This window comes from Crassostrea angulata, chromosome 5 (genome assembly GCF_025612915.1).
Source record: "Crassostrea angulata isolate pt1a10 chromosome 5, ASM2561291v2, whole genome shotgun sequence".
NCBI lineage: Eukaryota > Metazoa > Mollusca > Bivalvia > Ostreida > Ostreidae > Magallana > Magallana angulata.
In genome coordinates this window covers 4,021,298-4,049,269 of record NC_069115.1, presented here as the reverse complement: position 1 = coordinate 4,049,269, position 27,972 = coordinate 4,021,298, and the positions used below count along the sequence as shown (strand labels likewise).

At 34.1% G+C, this 27,972-nt stretch overlaps 2 protein-coding genes across 7 annotated transcripts; both read left to right on the top strand.

Moving 5' to 3' along the window:
• Window positions 1-93: 93 nt before the first annotated feature.
• Window positions 94-6,593, top strand: LOC128183112 (E3 ubiquitin-protein ligase TRIM71-like). Of its 3 annotated transcripts, none has more exons than XM_052852001.1 (3): window positions 94-199; window positions 2,225-2,318; window positions 3,106-6,593. In XM_052852001.1, the coding sequence occupies exon 3, from the start codon at window positions 3,140-3,142 to the stop codon at window positions 4,823-4,825; it is 1,686 nt and encodes a 561-aa protein (XP_052707961.1). In that variant the 5' UTR covers window positions 94-199; window positions 2,225-2,318; window positions 3,106-3,139; the 3' UTR covers window positions 4,826-6,593. The 3 variants fall into 3 exon arrangements, with proteins under 3 accessions (XP_052707961.1, XP_052707962.1, XP_052707964.1); XM_052852002.1 differs by lacking the exon at window positions 94-199 and adding an exon at window positions 214-370; XM_052852004.1 differs by lacking the exon at window positions 94-199 and adding an exon at window positions 1,976-1,994.
• Window positions 6,594-9,312: 2,719 nt separating this feature from the next.
• Window positions 9,313-26,751, top strand: LOC128183110 (UBX domain-containing protein 11-like). Of its 4 annotated transcripts, XM_052851994.1 has the most exons (16): window positions 9,313-9,505; window positions 11,546-11,584; window positions 12,948-12,985; window positions 14,716-14,883; window positions 15,522-15,587; window positions 17,701-17,798; window positions 18,167-18,221; window positions 19,069-19,145; window positions 19,397-19,529; window positions 20,026-20,210; window positions 20,490-20,657; window positions 21,069-21,261; window positions 21,384-21,487; window positions 22,008-22,075; window positions 24,380-24,529; window positions 24,743-26,751. In XM_052851994.1, exons 1-16 carry the CDS (start codon window positions 9,450-9,452, stop codon window positions 24,870-24,872), a joined length of 1,728 nt encoding a protein of 575 aa, XP_052707954.1. In that variant the 5' UTR covers window positions 9,313-9,449; the 3' UTR covers window positions 24,873-26,751. The 4 variants fall into 4 exon arrangements, with proteins under 4 accessions (XP_052707954.1, XP_052707955.1, XP_052707956.1 ...); XM_052851995.1 differs by lacking the exon at window positions 11,546-11,584; XM_052851996.1 differs by lacking the exon at window positions 15,522-15,587.
• Window positions 26,752-27,972: the final 1,221 nt, after the last annotated feature.

The following is a 27,972-nucleotide window of genomic DNA, read 5'->3' as shown; positions in this document are numbered from 1 at the left end:
TTATTACAGGCAAAGACACTGAAGAATGTAAATTCGTCAGTAGGAGCGAAACGTCTCGGTACGAATCGCCCCGTAACCCATATACATGCAGGTCTAGGTCATCTGGAACGCCTGCTAGATTCGCCATGTTTGTTGTACAAAGTGAAGCCAGAAGGAAGGCCTACGTGATCGGTCGTTTAACAATGCTGAAATGTTGTTTGTATGCAATTTTAATTATATTAACGTTTAACTAAACTGCTACTAAGTACAGTAACGTTACACATTGTGTTTTCCCCAAGTGTCTTGTATAAGGGGGTGTATTCGTTTGGTCGATTGGTCTGTTGGACTCTGCAGCTGCAAGAGTAGCTCGTTTGCAGTATGGAGATATCAGGTAGATATCATTATCTACTTTCCAAATAGCAGGTAGATGCTTGAGATATCCTGGACCAGTTCTGGAAGTAGCAAACGAATACACCCATTAATTGTTCAGTTGTTATAGGTCCAGAAGAATTACAATTACAATACAGTGAAGACTCATATAACATGCATAGATCTCTGCCCCCCCCCCCCTGCATAATAAGCACAACTCAGTAGACTGAGATGCATTAATGCAAGCTACAGGGGCCCCAATCTAATTAAAATTAGATGTTAGATCCGCTCGCTTACTCGCTACACTGTTTGTGTAGCGAGTAAGCGAGCGGAACTAACATCTAGATCCGCTCGCTTACTCGCTACACTGTTTGTGTAGCGAGTAAGCGAGCGGAACTAACATCTAATTTTAATTAGATTGCAGGGGCCCATGTCTTTAGTTGATTGCTTTACTACACATCTATATCATTTTGATAAAAGAAGTAAATGTAAAGTAAAATAGAAAAAAAACATCAATATTATAGAATCCTATTTATAAAATTTAATTACCATAACCTTTGATGTGGGATGCAAAAAATTTGTAATGATATTCGGTTTTTTAAACCAGCTTTTGATTTTAAAGCTGCTTGGTCCGATATTTTTGTAATTACAGTATCAAAATTTTTTTCATAGTACAAATCATTTATCTTAGAAAGTTATGGACTTTCTCCTCTTTACACCAGCAGAATCAGTCTCCTCTTAAAGTTAGAAATATTCAAAGTAAATAAAAATAATTTCTCTTTGGGCAAACGAAAAAACAAACCAAAATGCATCACAGGAATGTTTAGAAAGGAAACCGCTTGGTTTCGTTCCCCGAATGATTGGGGTTATTCAACCCGCATGCTTTGCATCGATTGTAAAGAAAGCAGACTTTGGAAATATTAGCGAACAAAACGTACATATGTTTATTTGTAATTTGTCTGATCATTTCGACCGTTATTTAAAGCGATGTCAAATTCGTAATACAACCATACCCGTCTCGTCGTCAGGGGTGAAATTTAACATGAGGCGAAATAACTCAGTATCTTTTAATGTCGTTTGTTTTGTTAGCAAATTTTGTACGTTATTTTCTTCATTGAAATTTTGCATAATTTACGGGTAAAACTACTGCAATGTCTATTATTATACATATACTAAGCATAGCCATCGTTTAAAAGCGTGCGTAAAATTTGATTTAAAATCGGACCAAGCAGCTTTAAAATAATGTGAGCTGGGCTAATATGGTTGAGGGTGATCAAATCCAATAAAGCCCGAAGTGCTATAAATGATAGAATTGATCACATCGTGATCAAACCATACTTGATCAGCTTATAATATTCAAAGAACGATTCCTTATTTAAGGAATGAATTCAATATTTATTTGTTTTATACGATATAAAATGGTTTTGGGCAGTTTATGCTTTATAAACCGCGAAGCGGTTTATAAAAAAGCGTAAACTGTTTCAAACCATTTTATATCGTATAAAACAAAAAAATATTGAATTCATTGCTTATAATTTAATTTTTTTACTGTTCATTGTAGATAAAAACGGTCATTTGACCCTTAAAATGACGTAAAATTGTACAAAATTCAAACATAACGTCAAGCGTATTGATGTTTTTTTGACGTTAGTCTTACTATGACGTAGGCAACATTCTTTATACGATATAAAATAATTTTTTAGCCAATCAGAAAGCGCGTTACAACCAGAATTAAATTATTACTTAATATTTATATAATTTTTAGCAATTGTACGAAAAGTATTCATTGATGAAACATTGATTTGTAGTACATGTATTATCAAAGATGTTCAAAAATATAGATATTCCTGACTGATTTATTTGTTATTATTTATAGGTCTGTCTTTTGAGAATTTCGAAACTACACAATTCCACAGCTGAACTTCCATTACAACATCTGTAGATTGTCAACATGAACCAAAGCGTACAAGGTTTGTAGATGTAATGTGCAGTAAAAAGTAAAGTGGACAGATAACAACAAATACTGCAGTTTCATCATCCACTAAGTTACAAGTCATCATCCACTAAGTTACAAGTCATCATCCACTAAGTTACAAGTCCATGAAACTGTAGATTTGATATAATTTGTTAATATTGATGCCAGCTGAATTAAATAAAACCACAGTAATTGTCATAAAAAAATCAAACAGAATTTGCCTTTCCCTTTCACATACTTAGACCCCTTTGTGCCTAGAGCACATAAAGCCTTAATCCTCGGACATGTAAAAAGCCTGAATTGTACAGAAACCAAATTCGAAGGTTGCCTTACAAATGGACCCCTTACAGTACTACTAGAAAGCTGAAAATTTATAGTGAATGGAAATTCTGTATAATTAGAATGTGGCATAAAATATATAAATTGTGTAATTCATATCAATATTGAGATAACAAACTTCAATTTTAGAATATAGCAAGTTAGAGAAAGAAAAAAAAATCATGAAAGATTATGACTAACATTTAGCATTCAACATTTGATGATTGGAGGCTCTTGATTCAACAAAGAATGAAAAATATACTTAAACATCTTTGACATGTTGTGAATATAATTTTTACTTGCATATTTTAAGAGGGAATGATAATTTTTTATTTAATTCATAACATGTTATGAATTAAAAAAAAATATTTTTAAGGAATAAGAAAAAAATGTGCTTGTATATATTATGTAAATATGATAGATTCCAATAGTATTGAAATTAATGATAAACATGTATATTTCAGGCTCTACCCTGCACCATACATAAAGGACTTGACCATGGAGCCCCGAAGCAGTGCCCAGGATGTGGTGCGTTGTGATGTGTGTGATACTCCTGTCCCCCCACTACACTGTGACTTCTGTCAGACCAATCTCTGCAAAGCTTGTGTTGGGGAACATATGCTGGATTTTTCCAAAAAACATCAGGTGGTTCCGTTCCAAGACAGAGGATCCACTCCAAATTATCCCTATTGCTCAGAACATGTCAAAGAGCAGTGTAAACATTATTGTGAACAATGTGACATTTCTCTCTGTGTTTATTGTATAACAAATGGAAATCATCAAAATCATAACTTAATTGACATTTTCAGCATCATGGAAAGAAAAAAAAAAGAATTACAAGAAGATATAAAAGAATTCGAAAAATCCCTCTCTCCTAAATATCAAGAGATTGTAAACACCATCACAGTTCAGAAAACTGAACTAAATAAAAACTCCCAGAAATTGACAACAGCAATAGACAAACATGGAGAAGTCTGGCACAGAGAAATAGACACCATTATACAGAAACTGAAATCTGATCTTGATGAAATGGACACCAAACACCTGGCTGTCTTAAACAAACAGGAAGATGAAATCACACACACCATTTCTGAAATCACACAGAGCATTGCAGATCTGAAGAAGTTACTGGACTCCAATGATGTCAGTCGTGTCTCTGCCTACAAATCCAGGATTGCTGAATTCAGAAGATTGCCTCCTAAACTCACAGTTTCTCTACCAAACTTCACCCCTCAGAAAATTAACCCAGAACAACTTTACCAACAATTTGGTTCCCTGTCAGCATTCTCCATTACAACAGAGGAACATGGCTACACCATGGAAACCTCAGAAGCTGGATCCTCTCCTCTCAAACCACTGCTTGATGAGCCACGGATCATCTCCACCATACAGACACAGTATGAAGGCCTTTTTAATTATCTAACCAGTGTAACTTGTCACAGTGATGAAGAAATCTGGACGTGTAGTTATAATAATAAGATGATGAGTCTCTACAACCTGCAGGGGGAACTAGTGAAGTCAGTCCAAACCAAGTCAGGGAACGGTCCACAGGACATAGCAGTGACAAGGAGTGGGGATCTAGTTTATACTGATACATATGATAGAACTGTGAACATAGTGAAGAATACACAGATACAGACAGTGATCAGACTACAGGGGTGGATACCTCGCGGTGTCTGTAGTACCTCCTCTGGTGACCTCCTGGTTGTCATGAACAGTGATGATAAACAAACAAAAGTTGTGTGTTACTCTGGCTCCACAGAGAAACAAAGTATTCAGTACGATGACAAAGGACAACCTCTCTATTCACCTGGTGGATATAAGAGCATTAAATACATCAGTGAGAACAGGAACCTAGATATCTGTGTGTCAGACAATGACGCCCATGCAGTAGTGGTGGTCAATCAGGCCGGGAAACTCCGGTTTACCTACACTGGTCCTCCCTCTACTACCAAGGGACCATTCTATCCACGCGGCATCACAACAGACAGCCAGGGTCGGATCCTGACAGCAGACATCAACAACCACCGTATCCACATCCTGGATCAGGACGGACAGTTCCTCCGCTACATTGACAACTGTCATTTACGGTATCCATGGGGTTTATGTGTGGACACCAGAGACAACCTCTTTGTGGCTGAGTACGGCACAGGTAAAGTGAAGAAAATACAATATCTGATGTAAACAATATGTGTGTGTATTTTATTTAAACATTGTTTATGTATTATATGTAAACAAACTGTGTGTGTATTATATGTAAACAAACTCTGTGTGTATTATATGTTAACAAACTGTGAATGTATTATATGTAAACAAACTCTGTGTGTATTATATGTTAACAAACTGTGTGTGTGTATTATATGTTAACAAAGTGAGTATATATATGATGTGCAAACTGTGTGTAATATGTATTATACACAAACAGTGTATGTGTAGTTATATATCTAAACCTGGTAAATTAAGTGTGTGTATATTTTATACATAAACAAACTGTGTATATATATATATTTTTTTTATGTAATTAATGTAAACAAAATGTGTACATGACATGTAAGATATGTTTTTATTATTATTTCTTATGCAAAAAGTTGACATTGTAGTCCTATTCATAAGGAAATATATATGTTTACGTGCTAGCTATATTGTTATCACCTCTCAAACAGGTGTACCCCCTTGTGAAAATAATTGACAATGATGACATTTACCAGACGTCCAATTTTTTCTAAAAATAATTTTCAATTTTGGAAATTTAAAACTAGATATACAAAAACAGAGTTTAAACATTTATTTGAACCATATCACATCAATATTTTTGCGCATATTGTTGAAGTAAGTATTATTTATGAGCCTGATTTATCAAAATAGAATACTGGTACAAAAAATGTGATGATTGTATCGTGTTTGGTCGTTTGTTAGAAATTTATGGACTCAACCTAAATTCATTGCGTTTATTCTATAGAATGGCACCTTATTGAAATGATTTGGTAAAATTAATCATATGTTGACAGATTAATTTTCATGCTATAAGCTCTAAACCAAGTAGACCCTTAAGAAAAATTCTGTAAAAATGACATTTTGCTACAGTTTTCTGCTTAGGTTTGTCAACTACAATGTCAGATATCCTTAATTTTTTTAATTTTTGAACATGAATTTATGATTTTTTTAACACAAATTAGCTTCTGTCTCTAAATTTTAACCAATTTTATTAGAAGAAGAAAGAATAATGGGGGGGGGGGGGCATCAAAACAAAGAAGATATAAGCATATTTAAGATCTCGGTTATTAAGAATTTTTGTTTTTCCTTTTACTTTAACAGAATCGAGTTTCATAGCATTAATGATTTCTATCTCTCATACAATACATATATTACAGTTTCAATTGCTTATTATTGCCATTGTTTACAAGAGCAATGTAGAGCAAAATCAATACCAGATATCTAAAACTCTATGTAAAAGTCGAAACAATATTGTAAAATCCGTATTGTGATGTAGTGTGATACTCGGACTACTTTAAGAGTATACAATCTACCCCTGGTTTTCCTTGTATTGAACATGTCAACAAACAAACTGATGAGGACGTAGATGGTCTGTACTGTACTGTTCTGTTGAAAACAAACAGAACGGTGCCACTATTTTTGATGCATTGTTTGATTTCTGTAAATAGGCGGAGGAAAGTAGTGACAAAATCAAATTGGATTAGTATAAGTTCATTCACCTGAAAATGATATACTGGAGAACTGGTGAGATGTATATGATGTATATTATATATCGTCATGATCAATAGTCAGAATGTATACTATTAATGTATATCTATTAAAATGAAAGACCGTGCTTCCTTTATTTTGGTACTAATGTGATTATACATGCTTTAATCAATTGACCTCTGTCAAACTCTTGTATATCTTATGCTTTCACTTGATTTTTTAAATAATAAATGTCAGATTAATAATTGAATGTTTTGTTTCATTGGTAATTAAAAAATATGTGTTTAACAAAGATTTACATGCAGTAGGATACTATTTCGTTATATTTGTTAAAAGTAAGAAGATGAAAAAAATTTGGAAGCAAATTGTCCTCCCCCTACTTTGAAAGTTCAAAACATTATGACTTGAGGGTGTGTCATGACCTTGACCCATTGTCAATTGGGCAAGGTCGCTGGCTACTTCACACAAACATTGTTTATGACCTGAGGGTGTGTCATGACCTTGACCCATGGTCAATTTGGCAGGGTCAAGGTCACTGGCTACTTCACACAAAGATTGTTTATGACCTGGGTGTGTGTAATGATTTTGTCCCAAGGTCATTTGGACAAGTTCAAGGTCATTATAAGAAAAAGTTCATTATTCATGTATGCTGTTCCTCTGGAGAAACCTTGGAAGTTTTTATTTCATAAAAAAACTTGCTTATGACCCAAGAATGATTCATGAACTTGACCCAGGGTCAATTGTTCAAGGTCATTGTTTTAAAAATGCTTAATTTCTGTCTGGGCCATATCTTGTAATAAAAAATGATTAGAAGCTAACATTTGACACAAATAGCTTGAGACTTGTGTATATGTCCTGACTTTAGTTTTGGTCATGTCTGAAAGTTCAATGTCACTATAAGAAAGGACGCATCTATGAGTTTCTAATAAAGAAATACTTGAGTTTTAATTTGATATTTTCTTAGCGGGGGAGGGGGTAAAACCGGGTATCATTTGTGTGCTTGTTTACAGTACCTGAAGAAGTGCGCATGCGATTATGCTTAACCGATAACAGGGAAAATAGCCAAGATTTCTTCACTGACAGATTTTTTCGGATTTTTTTTTGTTTTGATTTTGGGGTATCTGTTGACTTGTGTTTTGTTTTTTCAACTTCTTTGATTTTTTTTTGTTCCAAGATATTCGATTTTATGAAGACAAAAGAAAAAAAGAACAAAATGTATATCTATGAAATAGAGCGTTTGCTGTAAGTACAATAAACTATTAATGCCGCAGTCAGTCTGTGTCGTGTTTTTTTGTTGTTTTTTTTTTTGGGGGGGGGGGGGATTTCGTAAAATGTTGCATGCATTTAGGACACAATGTGTAGATGTGCATATTACCAAGAAATTCTGATTCCATTATTCATCTGAAAATTTTGGCCCTTTGAACTTAGGATTTTTTAATTTTTGCCAAATATTTCAAGGGGCATGGTTACAATTTTTTTTTCAAAAATTATTTTTCCAATTTTTAATGTTTAAAATGCCTCGGTAGGCTTTTTTGATAGGCAACCAAAATATGAGTGTCTTCGCTGAGTTGTAAACAAGTTACAGGGCTTAGAATTTTTTACAATGTAAGCAAATTAAGCGTTTGTGTACCATACATTTTTTTGTTAAAGTGAAAATTCTAGTTTTAGATCTGAGATGAATGTGTTAAACGTTATAGGAACTGTTTATTTATGCTTTACATGAACAAAAAATAGACACGTCAGCTTGAAGAAAAAAAAATTTACAACAGGGCACGAGCCTTGTTTACATGACAAAGAAGTGGGAGCCCTGTATCTCGCTTATAACTTTACGACTGACTCGATCTCAAATTTCATTTGATCATTATATTAGAAATGCATTCTTGAAGCATTTTAAATTATAAAAACAGAATAATAGAATTTGATCAAAATCGTGACCATACCCCTTTAATTAATAGAGTATTAATGAACAGTTTGAAAAAAAGATTGTAAAACCCCTGAAAAGTTTCACTCATATGCATGGAACTGAAAAGGCATATCATTTTTCCGGTTTGGGTGTCCTCACTCACGGTCTATAGTATGCTGAAGAATGGAATACTTTTATTGTATAACTTTATATAGCTTGGACACATAAAAACCCAGTATAACTCTAGAATCATCATGCTATCTTGAGATAATGATACATTTTTTGTATGCTGAAAATCCTGTCTCATGAATATATTGTAAAAACTTTAACTTTATAATGTGTTCACAGGACCTAACGATTGTGGACATTGCATCAATGGGTTATGTTAATTGATTCTGCAACGATGGTAACCCTAAACTAGTACGAATATCAAAAAAGCTATTTTTTGTTTTTTGTTTTTATTTTTATTATTACTGACCAATTTCTTTGAATTTGTCGTGTATACTGAGTAAAAGTATACATGTATTGTGTAATAATCTGTAAAATACAGTGATCTACCGGTATCTAAGTCTATTTAGTCCTCAAGCCCCCCCCCCCCCCCCTCCCCAGTAAAGCCTGAAAGTAAAACAATATAAAGGTAAGACTTGCAAATTAAAAAAATATATATGAATTAAATTAATATCGTAACCTAAAATGCATCCATGTAGTTTTTTGTCTTAATCTAATTTTAGCACTATCTCTAATTTAAATAAGTGGGCAACATAAAAAAAACACCTAGTTGTATTCAAACTCATGATCCGCTGTGGCCACGGTGGCACAAGCCAGATTCTTTTACCACTTAGAATTTATATATGTGTATATGTATACGTCCCTGCTAAGCTTGATGACATTCAACCAAACCGATTGATAAAACCTACAAGAGTTAAACTAAACATTTAATGCGCTACCTTGTGTAGTTGAGTCTTTAAAAGTACTGTGCTACCTTTAATAAACATGTTTAGGTTTTTTTCTGGAATTGTAGAGAAAGATCATATCTCGGAACATGTCGTCGCAACATATTTGGTTTTAGATACTAGTTATTTCCGGTTACTTATGGCGTCCTTAGATGTAAACAAACTGGAGAATTACCCCAGTTATACCAATCTTACTCTCTCTTTTATGTACTAAACCTGTCATCAGCAACACGGTTTTGGATTTTGCAAGATGAGTTCCCCGCTTTCAAGCCTGAAGAAAAACCACAAAAACCCGCTCTTATTAGGGTGAGTCTTAAGTACGACTGGTGCTTGTTTAAGTCTGTTTTAAGATCACGTGTATGTGCGAGTCATAAAGAAAGAACATATATGTAATCATCTTAAGACCATCTTCATAAATAAAATTAAAAAAAACACAATCATAATAAGTAGAGTTAGTTAATTTTCAAACATTATAAAACTTTGCTTTGTTTTAAATGTTGATAAATATTTTGCTGTCAAAACAAATGTAGCTTTTTAAAACAATCGGTTAATTATTGATCACGGATCAATATGCATGCACAAATGGTATCATTTTATAGATATGCATACTGTACATGGGAACATGAACAGAATTGAGGCAGGGGTAACATCATACTGACATGAATTTATAATTTCTAATTACCATTAATATATTAAATATTCATTTAATATCTCAGTGACACAGTATATTATTGCAGCCTATATATACATAAACGTACATGTCAGATCAATATAAGTACGTACTGGCGTGCTACCAGTTCTCGTTAAGTACCATTTCTTGCACTTGCATTGTTACATCATTTTATCAACACTGATACAATTTTTGCTGTTTTTGAGGTCAATTTTATACGATGATTTAGCTACATGTAGAAGCTACTAGAAAAGCACAATATTGTATTGAATATACTGTACTTTCAACTACTACTTTGAGCTAGGGTAGCTTAATTGTTGTATCAATCAAAAAACAGCAACAATTGTTTTATTTCATGGTTTAGTGACAAACTGATACAGACATATCAAATTGAGTGTGTTCATTGACAAGTGAATTCAGATTTTAGTTTGAAGCAAGGTAAACGAAAAAATTGAGAGATGCATTATTTTACCGGACGATCAATTTTTATTCCGAAGAGAAAATAAAATAACTGTAGAGCAAGAAATATTCGTTGAGGATTTAATTTTGTTATTTTCGTTGACAGTATAAATCAACAAATTTAAATCCATGACAAATTTTTAACCCAAGTAAAAATGAATACAAGAGAAAATGATATGACGAAATTAAATGCCAACGAAATTGTGTTTGGTTTAAAAACAACGAAATTTTGACCCAACGAAATATGCTTATAAAGTATGCTTATAAAGTAATTGCATTGGGGAGAAATGATAATTGGCAAGAACTGGTCAAATTTTACATTTTTGTCAGGGTCTTTATCAAATTTTTCAAAATTTATATATATTATTATGAACTTATACCCACAGGGTAAGTCTTTATCAATTTTTGAAGTGCCCGTGTTACATGAGAGTCCAGTTTCAAAGTAATTGGTAAAAGTTAGAGTCCCCCCTCCCCCCAAAAACTAAAAACTGAACTGTCATGGATGTACATATCTAGTTAAAATGAATTAATCAAATGAATGTTCACTTCTAAGAGGGGCCTTTTGATTGATAAAGCGAATTAAAGTCTGACTCTATGTGGAATGATTAATTATGATTTTTTTAAGTTAATTAAGTCTGAAGTTGATTTTCTAACCAAAGACTTAGTGTATGTCTATTAAGTTGATCTTCTACCCAAAGACTTAGTGTATGTCTATTAAGATTTAAGGCCAATTTAAACATATATATATATATATATATATATATATATATATATATATATATATATATATATATATATACATTTGTTTCTAACTGTGAAAAATTTATCTGCTGATCGATAATTTTTTATTATTGATCAGACTTTAATTGACAGCCATGCAAGCTGTACATGCATGTACATACTTTCATTGTACTCTGTGTATAATTAAATTTAAACATGCATGAACAGATAAATAATATTAAAAAAAAACCAGAACAATTAAAATAGGAAAATCAACTCCCTATTCCAAACCATATGCAAGTATCAAAAATTTTGAAATTTGATTTGAATGGGTTTTTTTTGGGCCAAGCTCTATCAATGGTTACGTAGTACAAATCAATTACCAAAAAACCCCAAAAATATATATGTAATATATTTACAAATGTGAAAATGCAAGATCAAACAAACATATTTAATGAATATCTGTCTGTGAAAAAATGCATTTTACATATCTACAGGAAGCAAGAGGACTTCAATAAAGCAGTCACAAAAGACAGGTACATTGTGTGTCTGTGGCACTTGTGGAAATATACGAACACCGAATTTTGGTATCGCTATAAGCCTGGTTCTAAATATGTGTGTGCTTTAACTACACCTTATACATATAACACTGGAATATGGGGTATTCATACTTTCAGTTTGATTATTTGTACTTCTGCAATGGGAATTAATTTATGCATTGATAACATTATCATATGCACCATTTGATCTCCACAAATAATTCTTGTACATATTTTTGAAATATGTTAATTAAAACAACTAATTTTGAAATTTAATGCCTGCTGACAATTGAGCATGTTTTCAAAATGTTTAAATGAACAAATGCTCATACAGGGTAATTTAATTCATATAATAAACATGAATCAATTTCACTTGATCAGTGATAATTTAAATAAAGTACATAGTTTAATTAAACATTGTAGCTGAGTATTATTTGATAGAATTAAGGTCCCAGGTTTGAGTCTCAGTTATCTTAATGTTGTCATACAAATCTCTCATTTATACATATACATGTACTTCCAACTGGAAAAAAATGCTATTTTTTACAGTCATGTACTTTGCAAACACTGTATACCATAGTTAAGTTTCTTTTGTTATTAATTGACGGTAAATCAATTTTATTCGCAACGTACAACTTTATTTCACAATTAACCAGGAATAAACTGGTTCTCCGCAACTAATTTTTACAACCAAGCTTTATCTTATCCATGTTGATATAAAACCCTAAGGACTGGTTAAAGGCGAGAATATTTGCAACGACAAAGCTGTCGTGAATCTCATATGAAAATCTAGTAAAAGTTGTTTTACAGTAGATGTGAAGGTTGACAATTTCTATAGGAATCATATATTGCATGTAGAAAACTTCTGAATGATTTTAAATTTAGCAGACTGATTAAGCATCTGATTTACTAGCTGCTGTCCTTAAGTTACTCAGAATTATGGCCATGCAATGCTAGAAAAAAATGGGTTAAAAATTTACATTGTAGTACGTGGTAATTTGATATTAGACATCTTTGCTAGCCAATTTTAGGCTTTCTGATCTGCACCGCTTCACGTTGTTGAGGAGTGGCAGATTCAGAAACTTAAGTGAAGAGATCGGGTTATTATTAGATGATTTTGTGAAAGTTGTCCTAGTACTGTTGTAAAATACTGGTACACAGTATACATGTATATTTAATATTAAAGCACTTGAGTTTGTGAAACAAGTTTTTTTTTATATGTGATGACATGATATCATTAGGAATTGCTTGTTCACTGCATAATTATATATTTTACTGGTACATGTACTAATTGTTTTCCTTAATCACTTAATTAATACAAGATGCATACAAAATAGTACAAATTTCTTTTTTTATTCAGTTCCAGGAACATGCCTTTCCGGAATCCTGCATATTCAGGTCAGTCTCAGCAAGAGTTTAAATTTTACATCTGTACTACTTTTACTTAAGCTTAAGTTGACTATTTTGAAACACAATTAACTTCAATCCATAATTATAACTCCCAAATCAACATTGTTACTGTACATGCAGACAATACTGTATGCAGAAAAATATTTACCCTCATTTTATTTTCACCCTCATTGTAAATAGTTTATTTTCACTGTCACACACATTTTACGGTGTCAAATAAATCATATCAATGATACTAATATATACAGGGAAATATTCGCCCCTGTTTTATTTTTGCTCGTTTAGCCCTCGTTGTCTGTGGGCAAATTTAAGACTGGACGAATTCCAGCATTTCAAATTATCTCTCTTTAAACACGTCAAAGTTGCCTGGGCAAATTCAGGACAAGGGGACACCGTTTGCAAGTGAAGTCTGCAAGAGCAAAAATAATGTGAAGCAAAATTAATCCTGTATACAGTGCATACTATTAACAAGTTGAGATGTCACAGATTCCATTTGCATCGATATCCTGCCAGTTATAAGTTTATTTATTTGGTGCTGTATCAATTTTAAATGATTGAAATATATAATTACCGGTATATGGTTTCTCTGAATAAGTAAACATTTTTTTTTTTAGTTAAAAATATTTTAAAACTAATGTTCTGCTATATGAAAATCAATGAGTGATGTGGACTTTTTGACATTGAATATAGCCTTGATAAAGACGTAAGTTCGGAGTTAAGCCCCTCCATTAGGGGTGATGTAGATGGATGGTTTTCAATACACACTTTGACATTTGACTCCCGCATTTAGGAGGTTTTTGTTCGGTCTTTCAAGGATAATGGTTTGATGGTTTAAATGACATTGCTAGTCCATGTCTGTAATATATATACAAAGCAAGGTTTTAATATCAGTTGTATTGTTGGTGTAGAAGTTCTCCTATTACAGTAAATGTGGGATTAAAAGGTCAAGCTGAGCTAAATTTTTTATGAATTAAATTAAAGGACGGGGTACTAACTACAGTTCTAAAATACCTGGGATTACTGACTCATAGTCTTTGGGGTGTGTATATATATATATATACACATACTGTAATCAATTAGCAAGGATTCAGCTGTATAATCAATTCCCTGTACCAACCATGGACAGAGCTTGGAGTACATATGTTATATAATTTCTAGTTGGATGTTGCACTAATGTGCATAGACCTGCTGGATTCAGCGTCATGTATTACATACATGGATACTGTCTAAATGAACTGAGATAAAACTGGAATTAAATGGTCTGTGAGTTTTGCATTGTTTGGTGACATTCTCAGTCTGTTATTTTCTAAATCGTTTATTTGGAATATAATATGGAATATTCTATCTTTGAGCTTGACTTTGGGTATAATATGCACCTACTCAACTATAACAAGTGTTTTAATAAGTATGTACATTAACTGACTGGGAGTTAAAATTCAACCCAAGACTTATAAGGTTCTCTGTTCTGTGAAATAACTATGTCCTGCTATTTTCTTCCTTGGAGAGTTCAACTTTTTCTTGGTAAGAATATTTTTTGTAGTCCATTGATAAGCATTATAATTATATAAATCAGTAATTTCATGATTATATTGAATTGTTCATATATGAATGTTAATCAGTTGTATGTTTGTACCGTAGTTGGTAATTATTTTGAAATTGGATGACTTATTTGGATTACGGTATTTGAAATCCTGGATAAATTGGTTGGCTTTTTTCAGATGATGAGAGCCGACTTCTAGATGAGATTACCCATAACATGGCGACGAGTCGACTCAAGGCAGCTCACCGTACGGACCCCTTCCACGGAGGTCTGCCAAAACTTGACACAGCCCGTTCACAGGCGACCCACAACAACCCTGTACCCAGGGTCAACAACCCACCCCACGGTCAGTATCCAGGGGAGAGTCTAACAACTAAGTCAGTAGACACAAAAGGGTGTAAAATATGTGTAGGAATAAATTGCACAGAGAGAGAGAGAGAGAGAGAGAGAGAGAGAGAGAGAGAGAGAGAGAGAGAGAAAGAGAGAGAGAGCATACATCTAAGAGAGAGAGAGAGAGAGAGAGAGAGAGAGAGAGAGAGAGAGAGAGAGAGAGAGAGAGAGCATGCATACATCTGAGAGAGAGAGAGAGAGAGAGAGAGAGAGAGAGAGAGAGAGAGAGAGAGAGAGAGAGAGCATGCATCTCTTCAAGCTCATATTAGAGAGAAAGGAGAAAGAGAGATCTTCAAGCTTATGAGAGAGAGAGAGAGAGAGAGAGAGAGAGAGAGAGAGCATATCCCTTCAAGGTAATGAACAGAGAACAAGAGGATCAAGGGAGAGAACTATGTATAGAAAGTAAATAATTTAGGATGAAAGCAGGATTGTGATAAAACACTAGTTTACAGACATGTATAAACAGAGAGAAAACATGGAGTAGGAACTTTAGTGAAATTGTTTATTTTAAATTTCACATTTATTGTTTAGTTTCAGAGGCACAGGCAGTTAGAAAACAAATATTTTTTCATGTCTTAAAAAATTGTTTTGTAGAGAGAATGAATTCCTCGTCATCATTTCTAGATGACACGCCCCCAGATAATGCTACATTTTTGACAGGTATCAATCAGTCCCTTTAGGGGTGTGGCTATCGCTATAGAACTTTGTTACTATGGATATTAGCCGGCTACTTTCAGCTTATCAGACTTTCCCTTTCTCTAAACTTTATTTATGATACACATAATATGCATTTTATGTATTTACAGATTATATTTATATTTTATATAAATGCTTTTATCTGGTTTTGGTGGATTTATAATGCATCACTTTTTCAAAATGTTGACCTCATCACTAACTGTCAATAATTATAGATATATTGATCCTATTAATATATCGTTTTATGTCTATCTCTGATCTGGAATATCTATTTTAAAGGAATAAATTTTCTTATTCTTGACTATTGATATTTATAAATACACATTTTTACCTATGAAACTTGTTATAAATCCTATACTTACTTATATGATTAACTAATAGATTGACTTTTATGAAGATTATTTTTGGAAACGATTGCTAATTGAAAGACGTTTAGAAGTTTTCAAGTTGACAACTCTATATCAGTTGATGCAATATTTAAATGAAAAAGATTTTACCCCATTTGTTAGTTTCTTAATTACCAGTAGTAACAATACAACTACCGGTACTTGGAGTCATGCCTGACCAGGAATACCGTATATCCGGCGTTTTTTGCATTTCACAAATTTTGCGAGAATGGGGGAAATATGTAACATTTTCATTTTGTGTCAGTCATTTTTTTTTTAATGAAGCTTCTTATGGAGTATGATTTGAGATTTACTTTCTGCATATTCAATAGTTTGCTATAAAAAAGTGACCATGAAAAAAGTGAAAATTGGATCATTGCATAAATTACCGGAGAAACGTACTATACCCCAGCTGGTAATTTTGGTGCACTGTAAATTTGAACCTTTTTGGTTATAAGTCAACCAAATTTGCCCACATGTAAAATCTAAGTGACAACATTTCCAAAAAAAATATCCCACTTGTATTATCTTTATGAAATTGAACCAACTTGAAGAGTGCTCCAAATCATTAACATACTAGTATTGTATTCCAAACTTATTAACTTTTATTATGATAGGAGATCCAGACAGGACAGCACAATACCAAAATGATGTAACTTATTTAAGATATCTCCTAATGATAATGAAGCGAAACCTGTTCATGTTAAATTCATCTGTCAGACTCCACTGCTGTTCGAGTGATATTCATACATTTACTATAAATAATTAATTATGATTTCATTTACATGTATAGCTAGCTCATTAACTCATCAAGCAAAAGAAATTATAGTTCTAACTTGCTTTTAAGTTTTTGGTCATAAAGCTGTAATTATATTATTTACATCAAGTAATAGGTATAATCTTGCAGGTTATTAATTGTATTAACCAGTATTTTAGCAGAAGAAAATTATTGTACCTGTAGTAAGCTTTATTTTGGGAACATAATCCTGGTAGGGTTGATTATTAATTTTCCGTGACATTTCATGCTTTTTTATTATTTCAGTCTGCTACAATTGCATATATAATTTCTCATTTCAGGTATAATCATTTAAATCTATAACCTTGTTTGCCAAAAATATTATCCACCTGCAATTAGTTCATACTATACTCTCTATTTGTATCATAATTATGTGTACCGTGTAAACAAAAGCAATGAAATGTATTTTGATTACACATGTATTATAAGGTTCAATTCTGAAGTAAAACCGTTAATAAACAAAACACCGAGGCCCTAATTTGGAATGAAATCCTATTCTATACTGTAACTTTAATTCGCGATGACTTCTATCTAAGAAAAATTGGTCCACTGCGACCTATTTTCACTGTCAAGCCTTATCTATTGTTCTTATACCTATATGACAAGAAAAAGATTGCAGGGACTCCTGTGAACCTGGAGAAAATTTCTCACGTAAATAAAAGTTGGTCTACAGTATCTGTACTAGCTAGCCATAATTATTAACATTTGCCCAGCTGCGCTGTATATGTATATGCTAGCTAAGATTGATATTGAATGCATGCACTTATTGGTATTCTATATTAATATTTGTTTAATTCACAGACCCTGAAAGTTTTCTGTATAAATGTGTTTGTTGACTCTATTTATTTAATTGAGAAAAAATTAAGTATAATTAACCCTGTTGTCATGGTTACAGGTCCCCCTAGCGACCAGGAATTGATGGCCACCATGATGACGCGAATCACTCTACTGGAACAGAAAGTTCAGTCACAGTCCAAAGAACTGACCGAGAAGGTAGTACAGTATACACAGTTATATTACAGAGACAGATGTGCCTATAAATTGTTTTATGTTATGACATCATCAAACGAAATGTAGGTAACCAATATTAAATGATTTTAAAGGATCCAGTGCGATTTAAGTTATTAAGACTCACAGTTTTTAATTTTTGGGGGGCAAAATTTTATAAATTAAAGCATTCACTTTAGTACATGTATGTCACTTTGTTGTATGCATCAATCTCTATGATGCAGCTATTCTACAAAATGATGACCTTGAATCTTGACCCTAATGTCTCTGTTTTCACATAATATGCTGCTTCAATGCTGTTTAGTATCTCATGTTTATCAGTTACCAGTACTGTATTTTGTGTTCCTTTTCAGGACAAAAAAATCAAGATTTTGGAAGACAAAGTTAATATAATGAAGAAAGCTCAGGGTAGGTCATAATATATGTAGAATTATCATGTATATATTAATAATATATATTATATGATATAACTGTATATAAACAGTGAAATTTAGCATATTGAATATGTTTGTTTTTGCAAGCAAGGTACTGTACACAATACAGTAAAAACACGCTTATAACAAAGTCCCAGGGACAAGGAATTTAACTTCGTTATAAGCGTAATTCGTTATATCCATCAAGTTTACAATATATAAATAGTGCCTGTTTGGGAGGGTAACAGTTGAAATTGACACCCCGAGAAAACCATTGTCAACCGACGCGAAGCGGAGGTTGACAATGGTTTTCGAGAGGTGTCAATTTCAACTGTTATCCTCCCAAACAGGCACTATTTATTTTGTTATACTGAATGTCTTTTTTAAAATTTTTAAGAAAATTTTACTGCTTTTATATAGGAATAACGTGAATTCTACAGCGAACCGTACGCGCATAATTTTCGCGCATGTAACATTTTTTAATGTTACCCGTTGCCAAGTGCGTTGCTAACGCTGAGGGTAATAGTAAATATTATTAACTGCGTCTTAACCAATCAGATTTCAGTATTTAACATGAAAGTATAACAACATGAAATAGAGACTTGGGGAATGAAATTCACTTCGCTGTAAGCTTTTATTCATTATAAGCGTGATCGCTATAACTGTGTTTTACTGTATACTTGTATACATCATTATGTTGAATCTAATGTAAAGTAAGCTATTACATGCTGCTGACGCCATTGCTTAATTTAGCTAAAACAAGCTTCTGAATATATTGTCTGCTTCACTGGATATAACAATGCTATTGAATGCATTGTCTAAACAAGCTGAGCTTCTTCCAGGTGACCTGTCTCCAGGCGAGTCACGCGAACTGGAGAAAAAATGTCTGCTCCTTCAACAACATGTCCATGAAATGGAGGTACATGTATGATAGAGCTGGTTGCAAATACAACATTATCTTATATTGGATTATTTAATGTCAAAAAAGCACTATTTCCTAGTATGCAACTTGTTCATCTGTCTTTTTTGTTCTCTCTCTCTCTCCCTGTAGCTTGATCTCTCTCTTTCTTTCTCTTGCTCTTTCTCTGTTGAGCTCTCTCTGTCTCTCTCTCTCACTCTCTCACACACACACACACACATTAACTACACTCTCTATATCCCGTTTTGTAGGCGTTTTTGGCTGACTATGGAATGGTGTGGGTGGGGGAGAAGTCAGACACAGGATCCTCCTACTACAATGACAAGTCGTCCAATGACAGTGACAGTGAGGAAGACGAGGGGGAGGGGGAGGTCTGGAGGCCAGGTCTGTCATAGTGTGTTCTAGTCTTCAGAAAAAACTAATTATGAATGTTGCAGGATGACCTATGAGATGGAGAAATGTTGTTTTTAAATTTAAAAGATGAGGTGTTAGATCATGCTTTTGTATTTCAAACTACATTTCAAGACCAACATGGTTAAAAAAGCATAAATATGTTATATTTATATCATTTTTACATAAATACATGTAAGTTATTGTCTGAATGTCAGTATGTATGATGAGTGCTATTAGGCTAATGTGTAGTTTTTGGCAAGATGATTTACTGATGACTTTTGTGGTATATTGAAGAATAATGGCTATGGTATCTCTTTGATCTCAGCAAGAACTGTGAAAGAATGTCTTTCGTTTGTCAATATTATCACAATTTCTTTATTAAAAATGTACAACAGAATATTACAAATTGCACAGAAAACTTAACAGTTTTCAAAATGTTTTTTTTTTTCCAAATAATTATACATGTAATTTGTTTTAATTTTTCCAGAGACTTCTCTGTCCCACAATGCTGTTCCTGACACAGCCATAGCAACTACCGCCAGATCAGAAACCGTCCAATCAAAATTCACAGTGGATTACGACAGACTTATAGAGAATATCAAGGACCTGAATGTCTTGGCGGGGGAGGGCGTGTCCAAGATCCACCACACTAATGATGGGGCCAGACTAAGGGTGAATTTTTCTTCTTTTGAATCAATTTGACCAGTTTACATTTCTTTTTTGATATCTTAATGATTCCCACTCAAGTAGTTCTAAAAATAGATATAGTATCAATGCATATCAAAGATGCACATTCCAGAATCTTACTGTATTGTTTATACTCTTCTTAAAAGCTATCTCATTTGGTAGGTATATATTTCCTTCCAATGATAAGGTAGTTTATCTTAATATAAAAAATAATTAATTGTCAACCATGACTTGGATACTTTACATGTTGCTTTATATTTTTAGCTCCCTGACCCAGTTCCCCTGGTGTTCTATGCAAACGGTATCATGCTGTTCAGTGGACCGTTTCGACCTTTCAGTGACCCCGTGACCCAGCAGTGTGTACAGGACATCCACGATGGATACTTCCCCTCCGAGTTACAGACAAAGTTCCCGGACGGTGTGCCATTTGTGGTGAGTAGTATCTTTGTGATTGTGGTGAGTAGTATCTTTGTGATTGTGGTGAGTAGTATCTTTGTAATTGTGGTACAGAAATATGATTTATAGTTAAGAGTTTGTTTTCACTAAATTATGACAAAGTTTTTTTTATTTTCATGTTTATGAAATGATCTTCAACAAACACATTTTATATAAAACAATTCCTTCACACCAAGTTCAAAATCTACGATGATACTAGCATGAATTTGAAATAATAATTAATTTGTGAAATATACCGCCTTACTTGTTGAACAATAAATGTACCATGTAATTGCATTCTTCTATTGAGAGCAGTAAATTCTGTGATTTTTAAAATACCATTAAGCTTGTACAAAATGGAAAATGAATTGCGGTGCCACTATTTCTGATACCGTACTCTGTTGACAGGTGACAGATTACAGGGACACGTATTTCAAGGACACTCGGCGAGAAGTGTTCCGAGGGGCGGGTCAGGTGTTAGGGGGAGAGACCAGGCCATCTAGACTGGTCCCCGAATCCAAGACAACTGAGAAAAATCATGACTCAGCCCCAACCAATACACCTGAACATACACAGCTAAAGATTGCTACACAACTACCAGGTAAGGGAACACCTCGGTTGATCTCCCAGTTGTTTTTTAGAAAAGTATTACTATTTAAAACAACCAAACTTAGTAATGATCCTTAATATTTGACCCATATACAACAAACTTAATGATTTCAGGAGCAAAGATGACTGTGGGTCAGTTCTTACAGAAACTGCCAAAGTCTGTGGTCAAGGACGGGAAAGTGATCGACATCCGAAACTCTGTGGGAGAGAATTTAATGGTAATCTGTGGAGAAAGAGAGACAGACAGACAGACAGACAGACAGATAGACAGAGATACAGACAGACAGAGATACAGAGAGAGAGAGAGAGAGAGAGAGAGATACAGACAGACAGACAGACAGACAGACAGAGATACAGACAGACAGAGATACAGAGAGAGAGACAAAGATAGAGAGAGAGATCAAGCTACAGAGAGATTTTTATAGAAAGACACAAAGATAGAGAGAGAAAGAGAGAGAGAGAGATCAAGCTATCACAAATGGATAAAGACACAAACAAGCACAAGGATGGGGGGGGGGTATGTTAATGCAAAAGGAAAAGTCAGAGATTGAATAAATGACATGAGGTGAAATAAAATGAAAAATTGAGGGTCAAATTAATGTATTTATTCTTCATACATTGCATTCTACCAACCTAGTCAGATGAGGGAGGGTATATTGATGCAGCTGCATGCATAATAAAAATGTACAGTGTATATGTAAGAAGGGCAAGTAACTTATGGCAACTGACTTATTACAGGATGGTAAGGGAGGTCAGCCTGCTGTTACAGTGGTGGAAACAGACACAGTGAAGGACATCAAGAGGAGGTGAGGCACACATAAATTATATCACAAGATACTGGGAAGTAAGGCACACAGAAATTATATCACAAAATACTGGGGAGGTGAGGCACACAGATATTATATCACAAAATACTGGGGAGGTGAGGCACACATAAATTATATCACAAGATACTGGGAAGTGAGGCACACAGAAATTATATCACAAAATACTGGGGAGGTGTGGCACACAAAAATTATACCACAAAATACTGGGGAGGTGAGGCACACAGATATTATATCACACAATACTGGGGAGGTGAGGCACAAAAATATTACATCACAAAATACTGGGGAGGTGAGGTACACAGAAATTATATCACACAATACTGGGGAGGTGAGGTACACAAAAATTATATCACAAAATACTGGGGAGGTGTGGCACACAAAATTATACCACAAAATACTGGGGAGGTGAGGCACACAAAAATTATATCACACAATACTGGGGAGGTGAGGTACACAGAAATTATACCACAAAATACTGGGGAGGTGAGGCACACAAATATTACATCACAAAATACTGGGGAGGTGAGGTACACAAAAATTATATCACACAATACTAGGGAGGTGAGGCACACAAAAATTATAACAAAATACTGGAAAGGTAAGGCACACAAAAATTATATCACAAAATACTGGGGAGGTGAGGCACACAGAAATTATATCACACAATACTGGGGAGGGGAGGCACACAAATATTACATCACACAATACTGGGGAGGTGAGGTACACAAAAATTATATCACACAATACTGGGGAGGTGAGGCACACAGAAATTATATCACACAATACTGGGGAGGTGAGGCACACAAAAATTATAACAAAATACTGGGAAGGTAAGGCACACAAAAATTATATCGCAAAATACTGGGGAGGTGAGGCACACAGAAATTATATCACACAACACTGGGGAGGTGAGGCACACAGAAATTATATCACACAATACTGGGGAGGTGAGGCACACAAAAATTATAACAAAATACTGGGAAGGTAAGGCACACAAAAATTATATCACACAATACGGGGGAGTTGAGGCACACAGAAATTATATCACACAATATTGGGGAGGTGAGGCACACAGAAATTATATCATAAAATACTGGGGAGGTGAGGTACACAAATATTCACACAATACTGGGGAGGTGAGGCACACAGAAATTATATCACACAACACTGGGGAGGTGAGGCACACAGAAATTATATCACACAATACTGGGGAGGTGAGGCACACAAAAATTATATCACAAAATACTGGGGAGGTGAGGCACACAAAAATTATATCACACAATACTGGGGAGGTGAGGCACACAGAAATTATATCACACAATACTGGGGAGGTGAGGCACACAGAAATTTTATCACACAATACTGGGGAGGTGAGGCACACAAAAATTATATCACACAATACGGGGGAGTTGAGGCACACAGAAATTATATCACACAATATTGGGGAGGTGAGGCACACAGAAATTATATCATAAAATACTGGGGAGGTGAGGTACACAAATATTCACACAATACTGGGGAGGTGAGGCACACAGAAATTATATCACACAATACTGGGGAGGTGAGGCACACAGAAATTATATCACAAAACACTGGGGAGGTGAGGCACACAAAATTATGTCACAAAATACTGAGGAGGTGAGGCACACAGAAATTATATCACAAAATACTGGGGAGGTGAGGCACACAAAATTATGTCACAAAATACTGGGGAGGTGAGGCACACAAAAATTATAACAGAATACTGAGGAGGTGAGGCACACAGAAATTATATCACAAAATACAGGGGAGGTGAGGCACACAAAAAATATATCACACAGTACTGGGGAGGTGAGGCACACAGAAATTATATCACACAATACTTGGGAGGTGAGGTACACAAAAATTATATCACACAATACTGGGGAGGTGAGGCACACAGAAATTATATCACAAAATACTGGGGAGGTGAGGTACACAAAAGTTATCACACTGAGTACAAAAACAATAAACAGAGGAATACCAAGATACATTATCACAAGAAAAACATTTATCGATGACATCTTTTTATGATTATGCCAGTAACTCTTACAATTCATCAAAGATACTGTGGTTTCACCTATATTTGTTGAATACCAATTTCCATGGATTTTGTTGTTAAGTTGTTCTAGGAAATACATGTTTATTGAAGTGCAAATTCTACTAACATATTGTATTTATTTGATAGGGTCATTCACCACAGACTGAATAAATAAATTTAAAAAAAAGTCAGAGTCATTGACTAAAAATGTTTTCTATTTTTAGACTTGAAGGTAGCGAGGACAGACGACCTATGACCCCAAGAAACATCACAACACTCCGAGTAAAATCTGACACTGGTAACCACACATATATACTGAAGATGAAGTTCCAGGAGACGATACGAGATCTACGGAAATACATTGATCTACACAGGTATAGGAACATCCACTCATTCCACAAGGAGAAGTTATTTTGTAAAGTCAGATTCAAGATTTCTGTAATGAAATTACGTATATACGTTAACTGATATAGATTTTTTTTGTTTAAAAGTAGATATTATATTAAGATTTTTATGTTGGAATCAAATGTTAAATTTCTGAGTATTTTTGCTTCTCACTGATTTCCCTTTATGATTTTGATTGACAGGTCTTCAAACTCTCAGCCCTATAACATCGTGTCGGCCTACCCAAGCAAGATTTTTGATGACGAGATGGTTTCGTTACTAGATGCAGGACTCACTCCAAACGCCGTGTTACATTTACGTGTACGGAAGTGATTGTCATTTAGGAAACCATTAGACTAGCTATTTGATTACTAACGTTGTGTGTATAACAGAGATTTATAGTCTGTGATTTATTTACTGCTGATCTGTGAAAACAAATCCTTTTAAAATCCAGAGACATAACAGTTATGTCAAAATTTTAACAAACTAACTTGTAATACCCTGAAGTGGGGTTTATCAGTCATATGTTCCAGTTTATTTTCTACGATTTCTTGTTGTACATGACATTGTTTTTTTAGACTAAATTAAAATTTTTGAACATTATTTTTTAACTGTACGTGTATTATGATCTGGATCATTGTATAATCATTATTAGATCATCTTTGAATATAAGTGAGGTGTAATTAAATATAAATTACTCTGTGCGTGTAGATGTTGTAGTGTGTAGCACGGAGAACTGCTGACAGTTAGAACTCATGTTGAGTGATTTTTACTGCATATTGCATTTTTATAGTACGTACTTGTGAAGAGTTATCTTTCTTGCAATACAGAAGTTGCACCAATTTCAATACCAAATCAGTAGTATTATCACTGCTTCATCGATTTGAGGTTATGTTGTTATTCAGTTTGGTTAATCTGCTGTCTCAAAAATTATCCCTTATATGTTCACGGTCTTTTATCTTTGATCTCATGACCTTGACCTTTGACCTTTATTGTTCATCGTTATATGAGGTTGTGATCTGTGATTCTCACAATCAATGATGATAGGCTTTGAGTCATTAATTAAGGTCTTACTATTGTAAGCCCCTCAAAAAAAATAAATAAATAAATAAAAACAATACAAAATGATACATTTATTGCAAACATATACTGATTAGTATTTGAAGAAGGTATAACCTGATGATAAAGGCTATATCAGTTAATATCTGTGTTCTGCTGATTTCTCATATTGACATGTTATAAGCTTTGATGTTTCTTGAAATTGTTGAAATTTAATAAATCAGTACTGTAAACCAACTTTTATCTGCGACTAATTTCATGATTTGGAGGAGATAAACTGGTCTGCGGCGACTAATTTTTGCAATCGAGATGTAGATTGTCTTGAAAATATTATGCAAGAGACATTAATGAGAACTGATTCTTGCAAGAAATATTTGCAATGATGAGGCTCGCATTAACCTTGCTAAAATTACACTCGCATGCGAAAAGGTGGTTTACGCTATATTTTTTCTGATGGATATGAGCAGTGCTGGTATTGATGCTCTGTGACATGTTATGTGTATTAACATGATTGTGTTCGAGGCATGCTATTAATTCTAAAACAAGTGTATGTGATATGTGTATTATTGTACGTAGTCAGCGCATTTATCAGTTGTTTAAGTGATACACATTGTTTTAGTTGTTTGAGTGAATGTATATGATCTTCATGCATGTTGAGATGTGTTAAGTTAATGTTTTACTTGTAGTATTTAGTATGGCGTATACTTAGATGTTTGAACATGTGTTCAATGTTGTATGTAATTTTGATGAATGTGAGATTAACATAATGTACATTTTAACATACATATATATTGTGCGAGTGATCAAGTTTTATACAGTCTGATTTAAAGTAAGTGATAGAGAGGCCGGGGCCGATTATAATCAGAGTGAGGTGTACTCACTTATTCTGTTTGTCAGAACTGTCTTAAAATGTATTATTTTATTGGAAGCCATGATAGATATCTGTCTTAAACTGTCTTCAGATGTATTTATTTGAAGCCATAGATCTGTGATGAAATCCAAGTGTTGTATGAATTACAGCTAATTTAAACCATTTTTGGTTTATTAATTTGTATGCATGGACATAAAGAATAAAACCTTGAATGAAAAATAAAGTTGAACTTGTTTTACCAATCTGATAACATTATAAAATAAATGATTGATTTTAAAAGAATTATTTTTCCTCCTTTATCATCAACACAAGTATATTTGACTCAGGATTTAGTGGATAGAAAAGTTTAATCAAGGGACATAAGGCCCAAACTGCTCCTGATTAAGGTAGTCCTCTTCCAATTTGTTTAGGGGAATGGGAAGGATTTTTTAACTTCATGTACAAAACTGAGAGGGCTACATTATTGCAGCTTAAATTGTTAAGCTCTGCAGCCACCCTATAGTGATCAGTCTGTCTGACATCACTTGTCTGGACCAAACGTTGTCCAGTGACCTGCAAACAAGTTTTTCAGTCCAAGGTCAATGTCATACCCAACATAACATTATGTAAAGCCACATTCTCTTTCCTTTTGAATTCTTTGGCTCATACTTCACATAAAGAGTGTTTATAGATAAAAATTAATTGAACAGTGACCTTGATCCAAGTTTCTAGGTCAAAGGTAAAGGTCATTGAAGATAAACTTGAAATCCAAAAGTCCAAATAAAAATATATTTACATTTACATTAAAAACCCTTTTCTCTGGCCCTTCCATTTTTTGTCTACATCCTCTATTTTTTACCTTGCCCCTCCTCTTTTTGTCTAACCCTTAATTTTTTCTTGCCCCTTCACTTTTTGTCCGACCTCTCCTCTATTTGTCTTGACCCTCCACTTTTTATCTGGACCTTTTACTTTTTGTCAAAACCCTCAACTTTTTATCTGGCCTCTCCACTTTTTGTCTGAACTTTCCACTTTTCATTTATACCCTCCACTTTTTGTCTGGCCTCTTTAGTTTTTGTTTTGACCCTCACATTTCTCTCTGGACCTTCGAATTCTATGATTTGTCAAACTCCTTTACTTTTTGTCTGGTCCATCCACTTTTTGTTTTGACTAAGTACTATTGACTAAGTACTTTTGATCTGGACTTTCTACTTTTGTCTTATCCTTCCACCTTTTTGTCTGCCCCTCTACCTTTTGACCCCTTCTCTTTTTGTTTGACCCTCCATTGTTTGCCTGGCCTCTCAACTTTTTATATGGCCTCTCAACCATTTGTCTGAACCCTCAACTTTTCATTTGATCACTCAACTTTTTGTCCAGCCCTTTTACTTTTGTCGTACTCCTTTTGTTTAGCCCTGTACGTTTTGTCATGCCCCTTCACGTTTTGTCTGGCCCTCCACTATTTGTCTGGACCCTCCACTTTTCGTCAGAACCCCGCCACTTTTTGTTTAGCGCCTTCATATTTTTTAC

Coding starts and splice junctions, on each gene's coding strand:
- LOC128183110 (XM_052851994.1), top strand. CDS start 9,450: ATGAGTTCCCCGCTTTCAAGCCTGAAGAAAAACCACAAAAACCCGCTC. Junction 12,986..14,715: donor CCGGAATCCTGCATATTCAG/GTCAGTCTCAGC, acceptor GGCTTTTTTCAG/ATGATGAGAGCCGACTTCTA. Junction 20,211..20,489: donor ATGATGGGGCCAGACTAAGG/GTGAATTTTTCT, acceptor TTATATTTTTAG/CTCCCTGACCCAGTTCCCCT.
- LOC128183112 (XM_052852001.1), top strand. CDS start 3,140: ATGGAGCCCCGAAGCAGTGCCCAGGATGTGGTGCGTTGTGATGTGTGT.